At 36.9% G+C, this 20,809-nt stretch overlaps 2 protein-coding genes across 2 annotated transcripts in view; one reads left to right on the top strand and one right to left on the bottom strand.

Annotated features, from left to right (window-relative positions):
- tent5d.L (terminal nucleotidyltransferase 5D L homeolog) overlaps positions 1-20,809 on the bottom strand; it is a 97,034-nt gene that overhangs the window by 40,538 nt on the left and 35,687 nt on the right. The gene's annotated exons all lie outside the window — the stretch shown is intronic.
- Positions 6,678-18,269, top strand: chmp1b.L (charged multivesicular body protein 1B L homeolog). The gene is made up of 8 exons (XM_018229955.2): positions 6,678-7,050; positions 12,466-12,563; positions 12,748-12,894; positions 13,986-14,054; positions 14,150-14,257; positions 15,587-15,630; positions 16,538-16,610; positions 17,766-18,269. Exons 1-8 carry the CDS (start codon positions 7,035-7,037, stop codon positions 17,808-17,810), a joined length of 600 nt encoding a protein of 199 aa, XP_018085444.1. The 5' UTR covers positions 6,678-7,034; the 3' UTR covers positions 17,811-18,269.

Genomic DNA, 20,809 nt, shown 5'->3' on the forward strand with positions numbered 1-20,809 from the left:
ACTCTATACAGACTAGCTTTGTTTCTATTTGAACCATGCTTGACATTTCCCAATAAGTGCATTAGATGCCTTGGATAGAGGGAGTTTAACTGTTGAACAGAATCACATTATTAATGAATTGGAAAGAGAAAGTGCTAGCATGTACTTTCTCACCCAGCTAATTAAGCTTCCTAATAAATGGAGAAATGCTAGGCAATTGCTATATCTCTAGAGATCGGTAACTCATTCACTAATTTATTCTAACTGTGTATATAATCAAATAACAAAAAGTGGTTTTCAAAGCTAAAGATATAATGGTGGACATCACAATGTGTTATACCATTTTATTAAAACAAGTCATGTATTATTACAAGTTTTCCAAGCAATTATACATTTAGAACACTAGTGGGCTCATTTACCAAAGCAGTGCTCTATGCAAAGGGCAAAATTCAGATGCAAATTGCCATGTTTCTCGTCTACAATGCAGCACTTTTTCTCAGAATTCAAGCATCATTGAAGGACCTGTTAAATAGTTTAAGCTGAAACTTTGTTTATTATTGGTTTAACAATGCAGTCACAAATAAGCATCTCCTTTGGCAAATAGCATGCAAGCTGTGGCACATACTAATGTTTCTAGGGGTGATTTACAATTCCCCTTGTGTTGGTAAAACCTATACAATTTGCATACAATTTATTAGAGCTGGTTGAACCAGTGCATTGGTGTTCCCAGCACTATATGTAAGAAGCATGTATAAGTACAAGTACTTTTGTTCATAGCATCACAAGCTCGTTCTTGCATCTATTTTAGTACTTGCACTTGCAAATGAGCCTGAATATTATTTTTTGCTTAAAAGCTGCATTTTTCATAGAAGAAGTTAACTGTAAGAGACTACTAAAACGGCATATTGACATTGAAAGGGTTCTTCACTTTTATGTTAACTTTTAGTATGACGCAGAAAGTGATATTCTGAGACAATTTGCAATTGGTTTTCATTTGTTATTATTTGTGGTTTTTGAGTTATTTAACTTTTTATTCAGCAGCTCTCCAGTTTGCAATTTTAGCAATCTGGTTGCTACAGTCAAAATGACCATGCACTGATTTGAATAAGAGACTGGTATATGATTAGGAGAGGGTCTGAATAGAAAGAGGAGTAATAAAATGTAGCAATAACAATAAATTTGTAGCCTTACAGAGCATTTGTTATTTTAGATGGGGTCAGTGACCCCCATTTGAAAGCTGGAAAGAGTCAGAAAAAATGAAAAAAAAAATGGAACAGTTGCCTAGAATTGTCCGTTCTATAACATATGAAAGTTAACTTAAAGTGAACCACCCCTTTAATGGGATTTATTGACTGCCTGCTGATGCTGGTGATGTTAGAAACTTTACATGTTGCAATACAGTAAGTAACATAAAAGGGTACAATGCAATGTACAAGTATAGGATCCATGATCCAAAAACTCATTATCCAGGAAGCTCCAAATTATGGCGAGGCTATTGACCATAAACTCCATTTTAATCAATTTTTTTTTTTAAATGATTTCCTTTTCCTCTGAAATAATAAAACAGTACCTTGCACTTGATCCAAACTAAGATATAATTAATCCTTAGTGGAGGCAAAATAATAATTTGGGTTTTTGTAATGTTCAAATTATTTTTAGTAGAGTTAAAATATGGTAATCTAAATTAGGAAAAGATCATTTTATCCCATTCTGTATAAAAGTTCCCATACCTGTAAAAAAAATATTTATTTGGGCCTCATTTTAAATACCTTTTCTTGTACTTATCAGGTATGGGCTCCTTTGTGTTCACAATAGTACTAGATTTCATCACAATTTAAGTTCTTTAATTGTTTCTTTAAAACAGCACCATCCAAGGTCACAAAAACATGTTTCATGGCCACTTCATATTGCATTGTGAAAATAGCGTGAAAGTAACTATTCCAATTGCTCCAAACAATCCAGTACTGTATATACAAAACAAAGAGAGCCTCCTCTGCAGGCAGACTAGAGGAAGAACAGAAATGTGCAGAAACAGAGAACAGGCTTAGTTGCCCAAAGATGTCCCAGAATTTGCAAGCTTCAAGCACTATTCTCTCTCCAGCACTTATTCACCACCCGAATTATCTCCAACATATGTATACTGTAGAATTTGTTTTCTGCTATAACTTCGTTATAGAGAAAGGTCCTATACAATATAGAAATACTGCTGTCTTGCGCTACCTGGACTAAAACTGAACAAAAGAGAACCAATTCAATCCTTCTATGAATCCTATTGGATAAATCCACAATTACTTATAAGCACATATATGCTATCTGGTTAGTCAGTACTAGAACAATAGCTTTGCTTGAAGCCTATAAGACTTTTGGATAGCATACAATGTCCATATTTGTGGGAGATCGTGACTGCAAGAATTTGATAAAATGTTTAAAGTATAATAGCCCAGTGCTACTTAAGTGTCAGTTATACAATGACCAGTCTTGCTGACCTTGGCCTGCCCTGTTTGCCCTGGTGGTACAGCCTTTTGAAAGTAAAGATGAGAGTCCACATAGGATATATGGCTTAGGGGTGTGGAGAAAGAAGCAGCACTTTCTGCTGATATATTCTTGTTTCTATCTCGAGACATAAAAAATACAAAAGGCTGAATTTAGATGCTATTTAAGAAACAAAATGATTAGTTAATTAGTTAATCTGCTGCCCAAGTTCCTGTATGTTGTTCAATATGCAACTGGCCAGAACCCCAGTGACACTAACAAACCTGGGCTTGTTTATATGACAACCAAAACAGATGACAAGCACTACAGAAAATCTATGCAGTTGCAAATGTACCAAAGTATGTGGCCCAAATAAGCCCATAGACACCAGCTGGAATCATGTCTTAATCTCAGAAAATAATTTTAAAGTTTGCTAAAACTCCCCAAAGTTATTTTCTCTCTATGAACTTTATTATATATAGCCTTACTTCTGAATATAATCTTAGTCTTTTCTTATATGGTACAAAATATTTTGCTGCAGCACAGATCACAAGATTGCTTAAACTGCAGCCCCCTGTACAATACACATTTTAACAAGCACTTATGGGCAATTGTATTCTTATATCAGACCATTCCTGCCTGAGGCCATCTGCTGTCATGAATATTTTAGGATCCTGAATGGTACAGAACAGTGAGAATGCAATTATTATACTCACAGCTACAACACTAAACCTTAACAAAAAAGCAGTCATAGAAAAATATGCATTAGGACTGAGCAGTGAAATTAATATAGCACACGTCTGGTAATGCATACAAAATGCATGATCTTCAACTTGTAATCAGCTGTAGAACTGGAAAAAAAATCTATGGGATGTTGTAACTATAAAACATGTTATAGCATAAAAATTAAATGGTGTTTTGTTTTATTATTTTAATATGTTTATTATATGCAGTCCCTGGGAATATTTCCTTTTTGAGTTTACAGCAAATCTGAAGTAGAAATGTTACTGCGTTTTGTTTATGAGATTTTTCTTTCATGAATCTATAGCATTTTCCAAGGGGGAAAAAAGCAATGTCAAGTAACTGTAAAAAATGTGCATTTTTTCCAATGTACAACTTCAAGCAGCTACAATGGAACCCATTGTAAAATGTTGACACTCTTGTGTCATCTACATTATTACAAACCATATTACAAACAATGCACGGGTAACAGTACTGATATTTTCATTTTGAACCATAGTATCAGGATCTATACTAAAACTTCTGTTTGCTCTATAATTATAACAAGAAATAAAGTTTGTAATATAATGCTACATGACATCAGTATTCATTAATAAATTAGCTGTATGAAATGAAGAGATGCAGAAATTCCTGCTGGACTTCGGTCTTAAGTGCATTATTAGTGGCAGAGTCAAAGGATGCCTTAATTAACAAAGCATGCAGTATGTGACGTGGGTTTGGTGGAAGAGCTAAAATGACTCACTCTCCTTACTATGATTAATACTAGCCGCTCCAGATAATTTTTTTTGCTTTCATCACAGCTGTAATAAATAAACCTTTATAATTTCTAAAATATTTAGTTGCAGTGCATTAAGCCATTTATTGTTGAGGTTTACACTATTTGGATAATTAGATAGATAAATATATAGATGCAGATAGAGAGAGAGAGATCATAATGGCATAATAGCATTGGAAGGAAGCAGCAGCACACTTTTTCCCTTCCCATTAATAGTACTGACTACAAGCATTATTTTTATGGGATAGACTAATAATATGTTGTCCCGGTAGGTTTTAGATGGCGAACTAGAGGGTTGAAGTTTTTTTTAAAGAGACAGTACTTCGTCTATCGAATGGTCGAACGATTTTTAGTTCGAATCGTTCGATTCGAAGTAGCCCATTCGATGGTTGAAGTAGCCAAAAAAACACTTTGAAATTCGAACTATTTTTCCTCTTTTCCTTCACTCAAGCTAAGTGAATGGGCCCCCTAGTAACCTAATCTATCTTCCATTCACTGAGTTACTGAAAACAGGATCTAACCTATCACTAGCTAGCCCACATGCCCTATTCCCCAAATTACACCAACATCCCTACTGCCTTATCACTTATTCAAGGGTCTTCATCACACTTATCCCTCCATTTGCTTCAGACTCCTGACATCTAGTCCAAAAAAGGCCAAATGTGTAGCAGTGCTGTCATGTGCAATTTCACTTTTAGAGGGCGGATTGTATAAAACAATAATGTTACACAGAAATTCTGTATAGATTTGTGGACATTTGGCAACCTTAAAAAGCTTTCTAGTGGCTCTGTCTGGCAGTGGACCAATTGAACATCCCTGCACTAGGGTACAAACACTTGACATACCTGGGCAATGGAAATACTCAATTTCCAAGGGGCATAGGTACAAAGGTTTGTATTTTAGTTTAATTGAAGGAGCTGTATAACTAGGGTTGCCACCTGGTCAATATTTTACCAGCATGGCCAGTAAAAATGATGGTTGATCCTAATATTGTTAATAGGGAAAAAAGATAAATATATAGGAAGGCCAGTATTTGTTTCCAGAAAAGGTGACAACCCTATGTTTAGGGTTTCTGTGCGGCTGAGACTGGGCATGGCCGTGACGTCAGTGGGTGGGGCCGAGACGTTATTTGGAAAACCGGGCAGGAAGTTTTGAACTTGGCAGCCCTTCAAAATACCGGGCTGTCTGGGTCAAAACTGGACAGGTGGCAACCCTACCTATGTATAATAAATTTTTCAACATTGGGGTTATCCTAGATTCTGCCCTGTCATTCACTCCTCATATCCAGTCACTTATTAAATCATGTCACTCCCACCTTAGGAACATTTCCAAAATACGATCATTTATCACCCAAGATGCTGCCAAAATTCTTATTCACTCTCTCATGATATCACGTCTAGACTACTGTAACTCTCTTTTAATTGGCCTTCCCCTCCAGAGACTGTCACCTCTCCAGTCCATAATGAACACTGCTGCGAGGCTCATATACCTCAGCAACCGCTCCTCCTCTGCCTCGCCATTCTGTCAGTCCCTGCACTGGTTTCCGTTACCTTTCAGAATCAAATTCAAATTAATGACACTGACTTTCAAAGCACTTCATAACTCTGCCCCACCCTACATCTATGAACTCATCTCTATATACTCACCCAACCGCTTACTACGCTCCTCTACTGACCTGCTACTCAACTCTTCTCTCATTACCTCCTCACATGCTCGCATTCAAGACTTTGCAAGGGCTGAACCCCTCCTCTGGAACTCTCTCCCACGGTCTGTCCGACTTTCTCCCAACCTTTCTGCTTTCAAGAAATCTCTTAAAACACACTTCTTTCGAGAATCCTACCCTCACTCTGCTTAACTACCAAATGCAACAGCACATACAGTACCACATTTCTCACCCATTTCGATCTTGCCCACACCTTGTGTATTACTCCCCTCCCTTTAGAGTGTATGCCTATGCATAGGTCCTTCCTCACCTTTTTGTACCTTTGTGATGTATGTAACTCCATATGTTCTATGTATATAATTCATGTGATTTTAGTTGTATAATCACATTTACTTTACAGTGCTATGCAATATGTTGGCGCTATATAAATACATGTTAATAATAATAACCCTACCTATGTATAATAAATTTTTCAACATTAGTGCAATGAATAGGTCTTGTGCTGAACTTACTTTTCTGAATACACAACAGGAACTGCCCACCCTCCAGGGCGAACACCAGAATATGGAATGCACCCAATACGGGAAGGCTAAAAGCAGACATTTTGTGTTTTTAAACCATACTACTCCACCCTTCCACCTCCTGGAGTCAGGTACACACCCAGTTACTCATATTTCAGGATTACAGATAAGGAAAATATTGATATAAATAAGATGGAGAAAATAATATTATTCTTGCATTCTGCTCAAACATAATCAGAGTTTGCATTTTTCAACTTGGAGGGGAACTAGGGGTAGGCACAAGAGGCACGTGCCTAGGGCGCAAAGATTGAGGGGCGCCAGGCACTTACCTTATATGCAGCCTACCCCTAGTCCGGCAGTGTTACCTCACTGAAAAGTGGGTGCGCCCTGTAAAGCCGAATTGCTTTGCGCACGAACAAGCATGCGCGCCCTCGGCTGCGCACGGTTACGCACAATTACGCACGCGCGTCCTCGATTACGCACGAGCGTCCTCGGTTGCGCGCCCTTGCGCACGGCTGCGGGCGGTCGGGACCGAAGTAGCCAACTGCAAGCTCAGTTGCCTGTGGCAACTGACAGACATGGCCCGGCAATGTGCCCTGCATTCATCAACATCACACAGAGCAAATTCCTTGGACTCGGCCACTTCCGTACACGCTGCGAGTGCGACACGTGATCCACACAACAATCCAGCCCATCATTATTATCACGCCCCTTCAGCTATCAGCCCCGCCCCGAAACTTCGAGTCTTGTCAAAGTAAACCTGACGTCAGCCGCTAACAGGAAGTAGAGTGCACCAAGAAACCGGAAGAGTTTAAACTTGTCCTGAGAACAAGAAATAGAAGTGGAGTGAGACAAGACACCGGTCGAGAAAGATATTGGGACAATGTCTAACATGGAGAGTATCCTGATTTTGTTAAGAGAATTCGGAAGCGTCAGAAAATCAGTTGTGTCTGTGGAGAACAGTAAGAGGCGTGTTTGGCTGTGTGAGAGAAGTATAGGTACTGGGCATGTTTCTGGCTAGTGCTACAGTCTTATGCTGTTAAAGGGAATGTCCAGAAACCTGAGTTTAATGTGAATGAAGGCAGTGTTTGTGTTCTAGTGTTGCTGGTACTACTGAGGCAGCGGAGAGAGCAGTGATTTGTTATTTACACATCTCTCAGTTATAGAGATATTTGCCCACTATAAACTTATATTTTGGCCTTCAAAAGACCCCTGGATTGAGCTGTCAAATGTAATTATAGATAGTAATAGTTATCTAGGAGGTCTATTCAAGTTAGGCTTTTAGTAAGTAAAGCTAAAAAAAGGGGAGGGCAGAGATCCACTTGGAAAAAGGATTTATCTTTTCATATAAGGAAGTCCCACACTGGACAGGCTTATTGCTACAAATGTATAAAGTTGTACGAGTATATACACCAAATGGCAAAAAAAAAACCCTAAGGGGCATATTTATTATACTATGTGAAACGAAATTCGCCAAAAAAAACGGTTTGAACAAAAAGCTGTGTAAAATAAATGGTGAATTTATCAATATGTGTATAATTTTACACCATGCGAACACCAAATTTGCTGCTGTTATTTTACATTGCTTCCAGCGGACGTCACGCTAAAAAAAAAAAAAAAAACGCATAAAAGTATTACACCGTTTTTTTACATGGCGAAGCCTGGCATATTTTATCCTGCTGGTTTTCAGACAGCATAATAAATATGCAAAAAATATGAGAATGAGCTGGCACATACCAAACCACCCTCCTTTTGTTAAAAACCAGACAGCCAATTGGAATGAATTTAAAGTATAATGTCTCGTGCTTTGTTAAGATATTAACTATGTATTTACACCTTGTCACCCTATGTAATCTACATTTAAGAAGCATTTATGCTGTTCAATTGCTAAAAAAACGTTTTGCAAAAAAACACTTCTATCCTTTTTCACTTTTGTAATTGATATTTTATGGACAAAATGTATCAATTGATGTTTATACTTAATTTGTACTGTTTAATTGGTCACTCTAAGCATGTCTCGGATTGGTCTACACTCCAGCCTATTTTGGATTGGCTGTAGGATACATGCCTTTGATTGGTCCTTTTTCATTTAAATATGACTACATGACTAAGTGCCCCTAAGGCACGAAACACATTAGGCCTTGTGATGTTTTTTGCTTAAAGGAGAAGGAAAGCTACGGAGGCATTTTATTGCCAATAGATTAGCTGCAATAGTGAAAGCTAGAATGCTATATTTATTCTGTAGAATGTTTTACCATACCTGAGTAAAAAGCTCTAGAAACTCTCTGTTTGTTTAGGATAGGAGCTGCAGTATTAACATGGTGTGACATCACTTCCTGCCTGAGTCTCTCCCTGCTCTGGGCTCAGATTACAGTAGAGAAGGGAGGGGTGGGGGGAGTGGAGCAAACTGAGCATGCTCTTGCCCAGGGCAATGAGATTTAAGATGAAGGCAGGAAGTCTGATACAGAAGCCCATGTGTACACAATAGAAGGAAAGAAATGTGGTGTTTCTTTTGATAGGGGACTCAGAGCAGCACTACTTTGGGGGTATATTTAGATGGACCTTTCTGATAAGGCTTACTTAATTTTAACCTTTCCTTCTCCTTTAATAAATACTTTTTACTACATCAATTTCAAGGAGTGTGGTTTGGTATGTGCCAGCCCATTATCATCTTTTTTGCAGTATTTGCCTTTCCGAGCTGAAGGTTTGGGGGCTTGAGCACCTGTACCCCCCTTCTTTCTGGGTAACTCAACCCCTACGGATCTATTTTGCTCAACACTGAATGCTTTCTTCTTATATCAATTTATCATAATAAATGTGCCCCTAAGTGGATATATGTTTAAAAAAAAAAAAAGATAGAACACTAAGGACCATAAGCATTCATGTGAGCGCTATCCGATTTGGCTATTAAGTATGCCAGCTCAGTATTGTGTCTGAACTGCAACACTGAGCTTTCAACCTCTCATTAAAATTGTCCCCCAAACCTTACTAGAGCCTCCCAGTCTTTCTACTTCCAATGCATCTTCCAAACTGAGCAGGCAGCAGCCAATCTTCATTCTGTGAGCAGATGGGCTCAAAAAATGCTATATATCATCTACTTTCTGAATGTGAGTACAGTAATTACATCTCCAGTTGTTGATCCAACAACTCACAGGTCCTTCTCCTAGCTAGGGTTCCCACATAGTTAGTGAAATGATACTTGAAAAAGAGGTCCTCTGGAAATGAGGTTTAGACAAGCCTATTGGTTTTTTTCTCTTTCTATTTTTCTAGAAATAGAAAACTGTTCAAGAATTGTTTGTTTGGGAAATGAACTTATCTATCAGAATAAATATGCAGAGAAGGACTAACATCCAGGGTGAAATAACCTATCCCTGTTCTCGTTATTGCATACCTTTCTACATTACCATGCCTACAAGGACAGTTATTGATGTTAAGAATTTTTTCAGCTACTTGAGCTTTTAGATTGCACTCTATTCTAAGCAGCTTTCCAGTTTTTTTATGGTTTTTGAATTATTGCTGTTTCTATTCAGGCTATTGTTGCCTAGGTATTTGCATTGCTGACCTATGCAATTCAGAATGCATGCATGCTAATTTAAATGCTAATCTTTCTATTCTGACCATGTTCTCTTGATCTTCCTTACTGATATCCAAACTGCTATGTGGTTGCCAGAGTAAGCCATATAGAGCCAGAGTATGGTCATATAGAAGTTTAAATTCCAAGCCTGGTATTTTATTCAGACAGACACCCACATGTAATGATTATTTTTTTTGAACTTTTGTACCTTTTATTTTAGAGATGCACTTTTTAGGCAGTAACATTCAGTCTGTCTGCCTGCCACCATTATTAATAACACAGGCTCTCCCTGACATGCTGACTGGCAAGTCCTTAAAAACAAAGAGGAGTCTTTCTTTCTTTTCTCTTTCTTTCTTTCTTTCTTTCTTTCTTTCTTTCTTTCTTCCCAGGTTAGTATTTGGGATTACTGGGCTCTGTAACTTTTTACTAAGCAGTGCTAGTCCTCCCAAAAAACATTGTTGTTTAACAGATATATACACTGGTGCTGCCATGTTCTTCCTGATTCTGTGGCAATAGATAGACTTATTGGACCTAGCTCTGCCTCCTGCATCAAAGTGTGAAGCTAGACTGGCTTTTGCCACACTGTAAAAGACTCATGAAAATGACATGGAAATAGTATACTATAGGATTATCATGTGCTGCAGAGCCAAATAAATTAACAAAGGAACAGTGTTCAGAGAGCAGACCTTCATTTATACTTGAGGCAGCAGAGCAGTTATTAGAATCTATGAAGTATGAGATTACTGGCTGCACCCTTAGCCATCATGTGACTTGTAGTTCAGTAGGCATGTGATGGTGATGTCAGCGCACTACCTGTAAACTGAAGATAATAAACCAGCTGATCAGGGCTAACTAGTCCCGCTAAGGAAACATCCATTCTTGTTTTAATGCAGCAGTATCCATTTAAAAATAAACTCAAGAGTTATGAGTCACAGATTGATTTTCATTCTACTATAAATAGCGTGTTCTTACAGAAACAGTACAGCGTGATCTCGCTGACATACTAATGTAGTGCCTCTGGTGGCTTCCTTCATATTTTGTACAATTAAGCAACGGGAAAACACTCATCTGTTAACCCCTTTCTTTCTGAAAATCCGTGAAGCAATATTAATTATAGTTGTCCAAAACAGATTTGTTTACTGCTACAAAGATTATGCTGTATTGGCAAACAGAGAAGGAAAAATGCTGTAGTTAACCATTTATATCTAGATAAACTGTAGTGCATTTATATATGTCCATTTATTCTAAGCATTAAACGGGTAAAACCCTGTACTGTGGAAGCTAAATCACTGCCAGACATTATAAAACTGGCTAAATGTTGTAAAGGAGAACTAAAGCTCAACTAAAGAAGTAGCTAGAAATATTGTACATTAATTGTTGTGCTTCTGTACCAGCCCAAGGTAACCACAGCCCTTTAGCAGTAAAGATCTGTGTCTCCAAAGATGCCCCAGTAGCTCCCCATCTTCTTTTCTGCTGATTCACTGCACATGGTCTGAGCTGCTGTCACTGAGCTTAGGGACCCACTCACAATATACAGTACACATAGAATATAAATGTCACAATATAAGGCTGATTAGTAATTAATACAGATAATTACTACATGGCAGCACAGACACCAGTGCAACTAGCATCAGAATTTAATATTCTGCCCTGTAGCATCCGCTTATATTACAGACAAACCTAATTTTCTGCTGGATAATTAGTGACGACCCCTAAGCTTAGCTTCTCAACAGCTGCTCAGAGCCCACTGAGCATGTGAGTGTCACAGACACTTTCCAAGATGGTGACCCCCTGTGACAAGTTTAAACTCCTGGCTCATTGCTTCTATTGAGAAGCTGAAACTTTAGGCTGGTTCAATAAGTTCAGTATATAAAATGGCATTTTTAACCATATTCATTTTTAGGGTTTAGTTCTCCTTTAACTGCATGTCAGTGTCTTTATGATAATGCTGCATGGTGAGGACTAGCTAGGTATTCGTAGAACTTATTGATACAGAGGATGCAAGTAACTTTCTTTTATAGACTGTTCTGAAGTTTGGGCCCGTTGGGAGATTTGCTGGTGTTTAGGTGGTCCAGTCTGACCGCTTCACATTTCATAAATGGATTGTCGCAAGGTGCTCTCTATTATCTCCCCAGCACCTTCTACAAAGAGAGTGTTCTCCTTGGAAAATGATTTTCCTATTCAAGTGCTCTGAACTCTGTGTGCCAGACAGAATACTCACAGTGGCTTCACAGCAAATCATTTTGCAACAACCCCCCAAAATGTCTAGAGGTTGACCTGTTTGACAAATATTTATTGAAATTGTATATGAATTAGAGCGTCTATACCTCCTGGGCCCCCTGCAGCCACAAGGTCTACATTATCTGTAGTTATACCCCTGGATATTTGGAAGGTGGAATGGATGTATAATGGGACTTTCTGTGATTTCATAGAGCTGGTGTACATGTACAGATGTGCAGCTGCTTTTAACACTGACTTAAAGGGGTTGTCCACCTTCCAACCCTTGTTCAGTTCAATTGTTTTCAGAAAGTTTACCAGAAATAAAGACTTTTTCTAATTACTTGTTTCACATAAGGTGCAGGATCTGTCAGTATTTATTTAACAAAGAACCAGAACTGTATTTATCTTAATAGCCCCCCCCAATTTAGAACTATGTACAATCTTTCATGTATAAACCATAGCCTCTTGATGGTATAAGCTAGTAGATCTCTGTGCTTTGTAACCTTAACTAACCATTCAGAGAATCTGTTCAACTTGAAATTTGCTGCTAAAGAATTGCATCGAAATGCCAAAAAATGTGAAAAAGAAGAAAAAACAGAGAAATCTAAAATTAAAAAGGTAAGAAAATGAATTGTTAAAATTGTTTTTTTAAAACATGTTTAAACCCTCTGACAGATTTGTCTTGTCATCTTTCTACATTTTTGGGCAATATATTCTGATTAATAATCTTTCTCTTTCCAAATACTTCACATGTTGCTTGTTTTGTTTGTTATAAATGTTTTTTCTTTTGGATATGTTCTAGGCTATTCAGAAGGGCAATACAGAGATAGCAAGGATACATGCAGAGAATGCAATACGACAGAAAAATCAAGGTATTAATTTCTTAAGGATGAGCGCCAGGGTGGATGCTGTGGCCGCAAGAGTTCAGACGGCTGTGACAATGGGCAAGGTAAGTGTAAGGAAGTAACTTGACATGATATGGAAACCTTCATATGAACATCAATAGGAAAAAAAAACAGCTATGATATGTACATTTGGCTTTGGGGCAGTTTAGTGACTCCTGTTAAAAAAAGAATATTGTGCCCAATCTTGTTTAGTGTTGCTGACACATTCCTATCGAAATCCATGAAAGTCAAGACAAGGATATAATTCTTCTACAGGAGCATACAGAAACCATGAAAAGCTTTATCCACTTTAAAGCAGTATTGTATTCTGGCAATTTAATCTGCACCCATTATATGTTCCTCTGTTTGTAAGGGCAGTTAAAACTCTTCTGATGTTATTATAATTTGTGTCTAAGGGCTATGTTACCAGCTTAACCTGCAAATACCCAAGATATTCAGTGAGCCTTGGTAGATTTACAAAAAGCATGCATGATCCACTTGCTCTGCAACTGTTTCTTAAAGGAGAACTAAACCCCAAAAAATGATATGGCTAAAAATGCCATGTTTCATATACTGAACGTATTGCACCAGAGTTTCAGCTTCTCAATAGCAGCAATGATCCAGGACTTCAAACTTGTCACAGGGGTCACCATCTTGGAAAGTGTCTGCGACACTCACATGCTCAGTGGGCTCTGAGCAGCTGTTGAGAAGCTAAGCTTAGGGGTCGTCACAAAATATCAAGCAGAAAATTAGGTTTGTCTGTAATATAAACTGCTGCTACAAGGCTGATTATTAAATTCTGATGCTAGTTGCATTGGTTTATGTGGTGACGTAGTAATTATCTGTATTAATTACTAATCAGCCTTATATTGTGACATTTATATTCTATGAGTACTGTATAATGTGAGTGGGTCCCTAAGATCAGTAAGTGACAGCAGCACAGAACATGTGCAGTGAATCAGCAGAAAAGAAGATGGGGAGCTACTGGGGCATCTTTGGAGACACATATCTTTACTGCTAAAAGGCTGTGGTTGCTTTGGGCTGGTACAGAAGCCCAAAACATAATGTACAACATTTCTAGCTACTTCTTTAGTTAAACTTTAGTTCTCCTTTAAGGGCAATTCATTAATTTATTTTTATTACCTCTGTATTTTAGGTGACAAAGTCTATGGCAGGAGTCGTGAAATCTATGGATGCTACTCTGAAGAGTATGAACCTGGAAAAGGTAATATCATTCCTACAAAATGCTGCTTTGTATTTGTTTTTTCTTCATCTTTCCTTCTATCATTATATCATTATTCATGCAATTATTTTCTCCAGATCTCCGCTTTAATGGACAAATTTGAACACCAATTTGAGACCCTAGATGTGCAGACACAGCAAATGGAAGATTCAATGAGTAACACTACCACATTAACCACCCCACAGGTAACATTTAACATTTATGGGCAGATTTATGAAGGATCGAATTGAAAATTCGAATTTTAATTTTCAAATTTTTTTTTATGGTCAAAACTCTCAAATTTGACTAGGAAGTTATTCAAATTCTATTCGAGCTTTTAAAAAACAATTGAATTTGATTTTCGAGATTTATCATACTCTGGCCCTTTAAGAACTGTAATTCGACTATTCGCCACCTAAAACCTGCCGAATTGTTGTTCAAGTCAGTGGGAGAGGTCAGGGATCAATTTGGAGCTGTTTGCAGCCTTCCTGACATTCTAGTTTTTTTTTTGAGAAAACAACTCAAATTGAGTTCATAAATTCAAATCTAATTCGATTCGAGTTTTTGGGTCGATTCAGTTAATCCAAGTTTTAAGAATTAGATTTTATTAATAAATTTCGACTGGTCGAATTTCGAATTTAATGGGAGTTTAGGTGAGTTTTTAAAAACTCACATGAATTCGAAATCTGACCTTTGATAAATGTGCCTTACTTGGAAATACAGGAAGGCACATTTATCAAAGGTCAAATTTCAAATTCATGTGAGTTTTTAAAAACTCACCTAAACTCCCATAAATTCGAAATTCTACCAATCGAAATTTATTAATGAAATCGAATTTTTAAAACTCGGGTGAACTGAATCGACCCGAAAAATCGAATCGAATTCTATATCAGTTTAAAAAACTCAATTCGAGTTATTTTCTCCGAAAAAAACTCGAATGTCGGAAAGGCTGCAAACAACTCCAAATTGATCCCTAACCTCCCCCATTGACTTAAACAGCAATTCGGCAGGTTTTAGGATTTCTATCCACCAGTTTTAGTTCCAAAGTGTGTCTAGTGAATTACATTTGATATGTTTCTGTACTCTAGTACTGTACTTTTTTCTATTGCTGACTTCTGGTGCACTGGCAGGGTCAGAATAATACAGTGCGAATCTAAGAAGAGGCAAATTTAAGTATTTTGTTGTCCTCCTGCCGAGCTGGAAAATGCACAGGTAGCAAATCACTCAAATTAGGCCTTGTGTTTGTATTCTTGTGTAGAATATCTATTTATAGCAGAACCTTTACGTCACAGTGGTCAAGGATACTAAAACACACTTTCACAGCAATGTAGGATTTTATACCCATGACAGGATTAATTATGAGCATAAAATTAAACACTTTAGGAAGGTGAAAAGTAAAATTTGGAATTTTGAATTTACATATTTTGCACGGAGCACAAAGTATATTTTGCAGTAGATAGATTAATTGCTTATGTTTATGTTCAGATCTTATACAACTAAGTTCCCTTTTGTTTTTTTTTTTACTTTCTTTCAAGAATCAAGTGGATAATTTGTTACTAGAGATGGCAGATGAAACCGGGTAAGTGTTTATCATCCCTCTGAAGTGTCTAAAATGAACTCGTGCATGTTACAACAAAATGGGAGAAACCTTGTTCTGTCAAATTCATTGTCCGTGTCTAAGCCCAGATTTTTCAAATGTTGAATTGTTTTTCCTGCATTCATAAAAACTTCTGTTATATTTTTTGCTAAAGCCAAATTTCTGTCCTCAAATTTTTGCTGTCAGACAACAGAAATCTGAACGAACTGGCTTATTTATCCAAGATATTCCACACTTTTTTGCTTATTTGTGTTTTTTCATCATGAAAATGTCAAAAAAAAGCAAAAAATGTTATCCTGTTTGCCATAAATTGAAAGTTTGTTCCAAATTTTATTATTTAGAAAAGTCTAAAAAAGTGTAAGTTTTAGGAAAACCTTTGACATTGCAAATCTGGGATTTCCACAGTGCAGTAGTTTATTATCACCTCTCTTCACTAAAGAGAAAATTGATAAATTAGGGAGGGCATATAATAAAATTCACTTGGTGAAAAGGAGAGAATATATTACTACTACGGAAGGTACTACAATGTTATCCATGCCGCTTTTATGTTTACACCTGTGTTCAGTCAGCAGGTGCATTTGCATTGTACAAGTGATCTTTTTACTTAAAATTGCTGCTGTGTGAGCTCTGCTTGCATACCTCTATACACATCTCTGAGATGAACTAAACACATAGAATATGTACAGCAGTCTGTAAAAATGTACCCTATTTTTTTTTTTATTAACTACAGATCTAGTTCCCTCCCATCTGACTATAGGCAGCTAGTGGAATTATTTGTACAAAATGTCTACATGGAAAATGACTACTCTTGAGTCTTATTTCTGATAGACCAGGCAACACATCTTGGAATATATTTAATTAACTAAAAAATTTATATATTTTTTAACAGTCTTGACTTAAACATGGAATTGCCTCAAGGCCAGACTGGATCTGTTGGCACCAGTGTAGCATCCACAGAACAGGTAAGGGATGATTTAATTGCTCATATGGTAGAGTCCTGCGCGGAAGCAATTTGTTAAACCCGACCCGCAACCCACATACTTCCCTGCTTGGAACAGCTACCCGACCCTGACCATCAAGAAACAGGAAGTGCTGTCATTGTAAACCGGAAGTGATATCATTAGAAGTGGGCGTGATCAGAAAAAAAGGAGTAAAACTTGCTATTGAGAAGACCCAGAAACCCGGAGAACCGCCAACCCGCATCTATACTACCCGCTCCCGAAACTTATACCTGCAACCCACAGGGTACGGCAGATTTTTGCGGGACTGTATCATATGGCATACAAATAAGATGGTTGTGCATCTGTCATTAATATTGCTGTCAAGTAATATTGATATATATATAGTCGTTTAGTTTATAAAAACATATTTTCAATTTAAGTCCTGAGAGTGCGGACCTTCTTTGTGGGATAAATATTTCAAAAATTTTGGACACTGCACCCAGGCAATGTTGAACCGTTTGACGAGAGTGCCGGCTCCTCCATTGACTATATATATATAGATATATATAGATATATATAGATATATATAGATATATAGATATATATATATATATATTTTTTTTTTTTTAATTTTCTTTTTAGTGGAGCTGTACTAAAGAATATAGGTCACAAGCCCAGCATATAAAAGTATATTCTTGTGCTAACAGTTAATATTCAGGTTTCAGGTTCAGAAAATACCATCAGCATACAGTTCTTTCTGAAAAAGTTTCCGGTAGTACTTTTTATATTTGTGGGTGAAATATAAAAGACTTTATAGAATGCATTTCATTTTTAAAGAGATCTATGACCAGTTAGCTGCCGAAATCTAAAAAAAAAACCCCAACATTTACACAAATAATAATATGTTGGTTATAATAGTGGTATGCAGCACCCTAAACAGATTATGCAAGGGCTAGAAACGAATATCTGCACATGTGATCAATGTTGTGAGATGGCATGTTAAACTTTCAGTTTTGTATAGACTGACACAAGTACACACACTTATAGCTGCAGAGAACAAGCTCCATTCAGTAGGTGGAAGGTAGGTCAAAACTAAAGAGTCCAAGCCCCAGTAATTCATAAAACAGTAATAATAAATCCTTTTGAAACCAATTATTAAAATGTTGTTTTGTGCAGGATGAATTATCGCAAAGACTGGCCCGTCTGCGTGATCAAGTGTAGGAGAGACACCAGAGTATCCACAAGTGCATTTCTGCATTTAACCTGTACAGATGTGGTGCATCGTTTTGGAATCTTTCTTTTGTGTGTGTCCAGAAGCATAAACAGTGGTCTTATTGCAAGATGCTTCACTGGCTAGCTTTCAACAATTCAACCTATAATATATAAATATTTATGGAAGCTCTAATGGCATGACATTGAAATGTATATAATGCCAATATAAGAACATTTAAGACAACAAACTACTTGACCCTGTCAGAGACGTATGAGCAGATGATTTGTCTTGTAAGCATATTTGCGAATGGAACTTTTTGCTGTCTTTCTGTTGAAAGTCTTTCTAGTGCGTGGCTCAAATTATTTTCTGGTTTATCATTCTCTTTATTTTCCTTTAAGAAACCTTTAAATATAATTTATAGTATTATTATTTTCTTGCCTTTAAATTAAATTGGTTTTATTGCTAAACAAGTGTTTGTCCTGGTTTAACAAGCTATGCAAAAGCAGCCAGCTGATCTTCTACTAGATTATTTATAAAAGTATTGATTAACTTAATTTACTGGGCTCAAATCGGCGGTATGTCAGAATGTGGAATCCTGTTGTCTGTTTGCATTGCTGTTCATTACAAAGAGGATTCTAGTATAATCATGACTTTTTACATACACAGCTTTTTTAAGGATCTTTAAGAGCCACCATACCTTTTATTTTCTCTTTATACTTATCTACCTATATTAAGAGGTAAATGTGTAAATATTTTTTGCTCTGTTTCCCTACCTTCTTGTTGCAAAGGATAATTGCTGTTTTTATCTTGAATGAGACTCCAAACTTCTTTTCACCTGTGTGTCTTCTATGTAATGGTTGTATCCCTAACAAGTACGAATTAGGGCAGGCATTGGCTCGTGGTGTTGGTGGTTTTGCCAACCAAGTGGCAGCTGGGAAACTCAAGACATCTACATTATTGTGTGTATATTTAAAAAAAAAAAAAAAAAAAGAGAGAGAAACGTGATTTTGACATCTTGTTGCTTGCACCTATGTGTTGCTTACTCAATCGTGGTGGTAGTTTATTCACATTAGTAATATTTCCATTTTATCTTATTTTGGAAGCATTAAAACTACTAATGTTACCATATTTATTATGCTGTATAAAAAACAGCAGAATAATACACCATACATCGCCAGGCTTTACCGTGTAAAAAAACTGCGTACATTTTTTATGCGTTTTTCTTTCTTAGCATGACTTCAGCCGGAAGCCATGTAAAATAACGGTGGCAAATCTGCCTTTCGTACAAACCTTGATAAATTGATAAATTCACCATTTATTTTACACAGTTTTTTTACAGGTTTTTTTTTTTTTCAGTGAATGTTTTACACAGCATAATAAATATGCCCCTTAGTATGTTATAGAATGTTCTATTCCTAGCAACTTTGCAATAGCTCTTCATTAAATTATGAATTATTTGCCTTTCTCTTCTGCCTCGTTCCAGCTTTCAAATGAGGGTCCTGACCTCTGCAGCCAAAAAAACTGTTGCTCTGAGTACAGTTTTATTGTTATTGCTACGTTTTATTAATACTCCTTCTATTCAGTCGCCCTCTTATTTTATTCATTGTCCTCTAATTCAAACCACTCTCTGGTCACTAATGTAAATAAGACCAAATAGTTGCTGAAACTCCAAACTAGAGAGTTGCTGAACAAAAAGCTAAATAACTGAAAAACGATATAAAATGAAGATCAGTGGCAACTGTTAGAAGACTATAACTTTCTGCATCATAACTTAAATTTAATGGTGAACTACCCCTTTAAAGTTTCTTTCTTGTGATAATGCGGCACATATACTCCATAAAAGCTTAAAAAAGACACTTCAGAACCTGTTTTTGCTCATGAACTAGAATAAAGAATTTAAAGTGCTGCAAAATTGAATTTGCTAGTTTTTGTTTTCAGGAGAAATTTCACAGAATTAAATGGGATTGCTGGGGGGCATTCCTGAGTTGATGCCACTAGTAGCACTGAGAGTTTAATATGACTATGTAAACATTTGAAGATCTGGTGCTGAATCTGTAGGCATTGCATGAATTGTCCTGGAGCTCTGCTAACTGACAAGCCGTGACTGCTAAAGTGCAATCTACTGCTTCAAATTGAATTAGATTCTCAGTCATTAGAACCCATATCATACAAAGCAGACTGAGGGGCCAACATTTTCCACAGTGTCGCACCATATGCTATAATTGTTTTCTTCTGTACATACTGCCCCCTGCCTTCTTATGAACAGCACTTCATACTATTAAACAGGGGCGATGTTTAAAATACAGATGAGAATAGTCTGTTAGGTAAATACTCATTTCTGCTTGTTTCTCTTCATTTGCATTTTCCCCCATGTTTTTATATTGTTTCCAGTAATTGTGCCCTGTTCATAACTTGTATATTGTATTTTATATGTTCTTACACTCTACTTTTCCTTGTCTCATCTAACTGCAATTTGTTAACTTTAATAAAGAACTTTTTGTCTTCCTTCTGAAACTTGAGGACATGTGACTTACCATCTTACCTGTAATAGGCAGATAAACACAAGTACGATCATTGACAAAACTACTCTGCAACTTCCGAGGGGCCCACTGCTCATCACAACCCCTGTAAAAAAAAAAAAACTTTTCTCTACAGTTATAGAGATGCCAAAAAAAAAAAACTTCAATGATGTCAGGCTTTTGACTTCTTGTAGGGAATTTTCACACTTCAGCTATACAATGGAGCCTTTATTATTTATATTATTTATCCGATATCAAACTAAAGAATCATGAAAGATTCCCAGCAGTTTGATATATTCCCCATTTATTAAAACTTTCCCCAACAATGTTTTTAACATATTGACACGTCTCAATGAAGATACCGGTGTCATTTGGTCCCAATGAGTTTGATGGCACCCGAGTCCTTATTGCAATTCTCATTTGGGCAGCAAGAATTCAAACGATTATTTAATGTGCTGGAATGAACCATTTCAGTATAAACTGTTGAA

This window comes from Xenopus laevis, chromosome 8L, assembly GCF_017654675.1.
Source record: "Xenopus laevis strain J_2021 chromosome 8L, Xenopus_laevis_v10.1, whole genome shotgun sequence".
Classification (NCBI taxonomy): domain Eukaryota; kingdom Metazoa; phylum Chordata; class Amphibia; order Anura; family Pipidae; genus Xenopus; species Xenopus laevis.

What these genes read in the sequence shown, in the direction of transcription:
- chmp1b.L (XM_018229955.2), top strand. An exon ending in CCACATTAACCACCCCACAG is followed by an intron (nt 14,258 to 15,586) that starts GTAACATTTAAC and finishes CTTTCTTTCAAG; the next exon opens with AATCAAGTGGATAATTTGTT. An exon ending in GAGATGGCAGATGAAACCGG is followed by an intron (nt 15,631 to 16,537) that starts GTAAGTGTTTAT and finishes ATTTTTTAACAG; the next exon opens with TCTTGACTTAAACATGGAAT.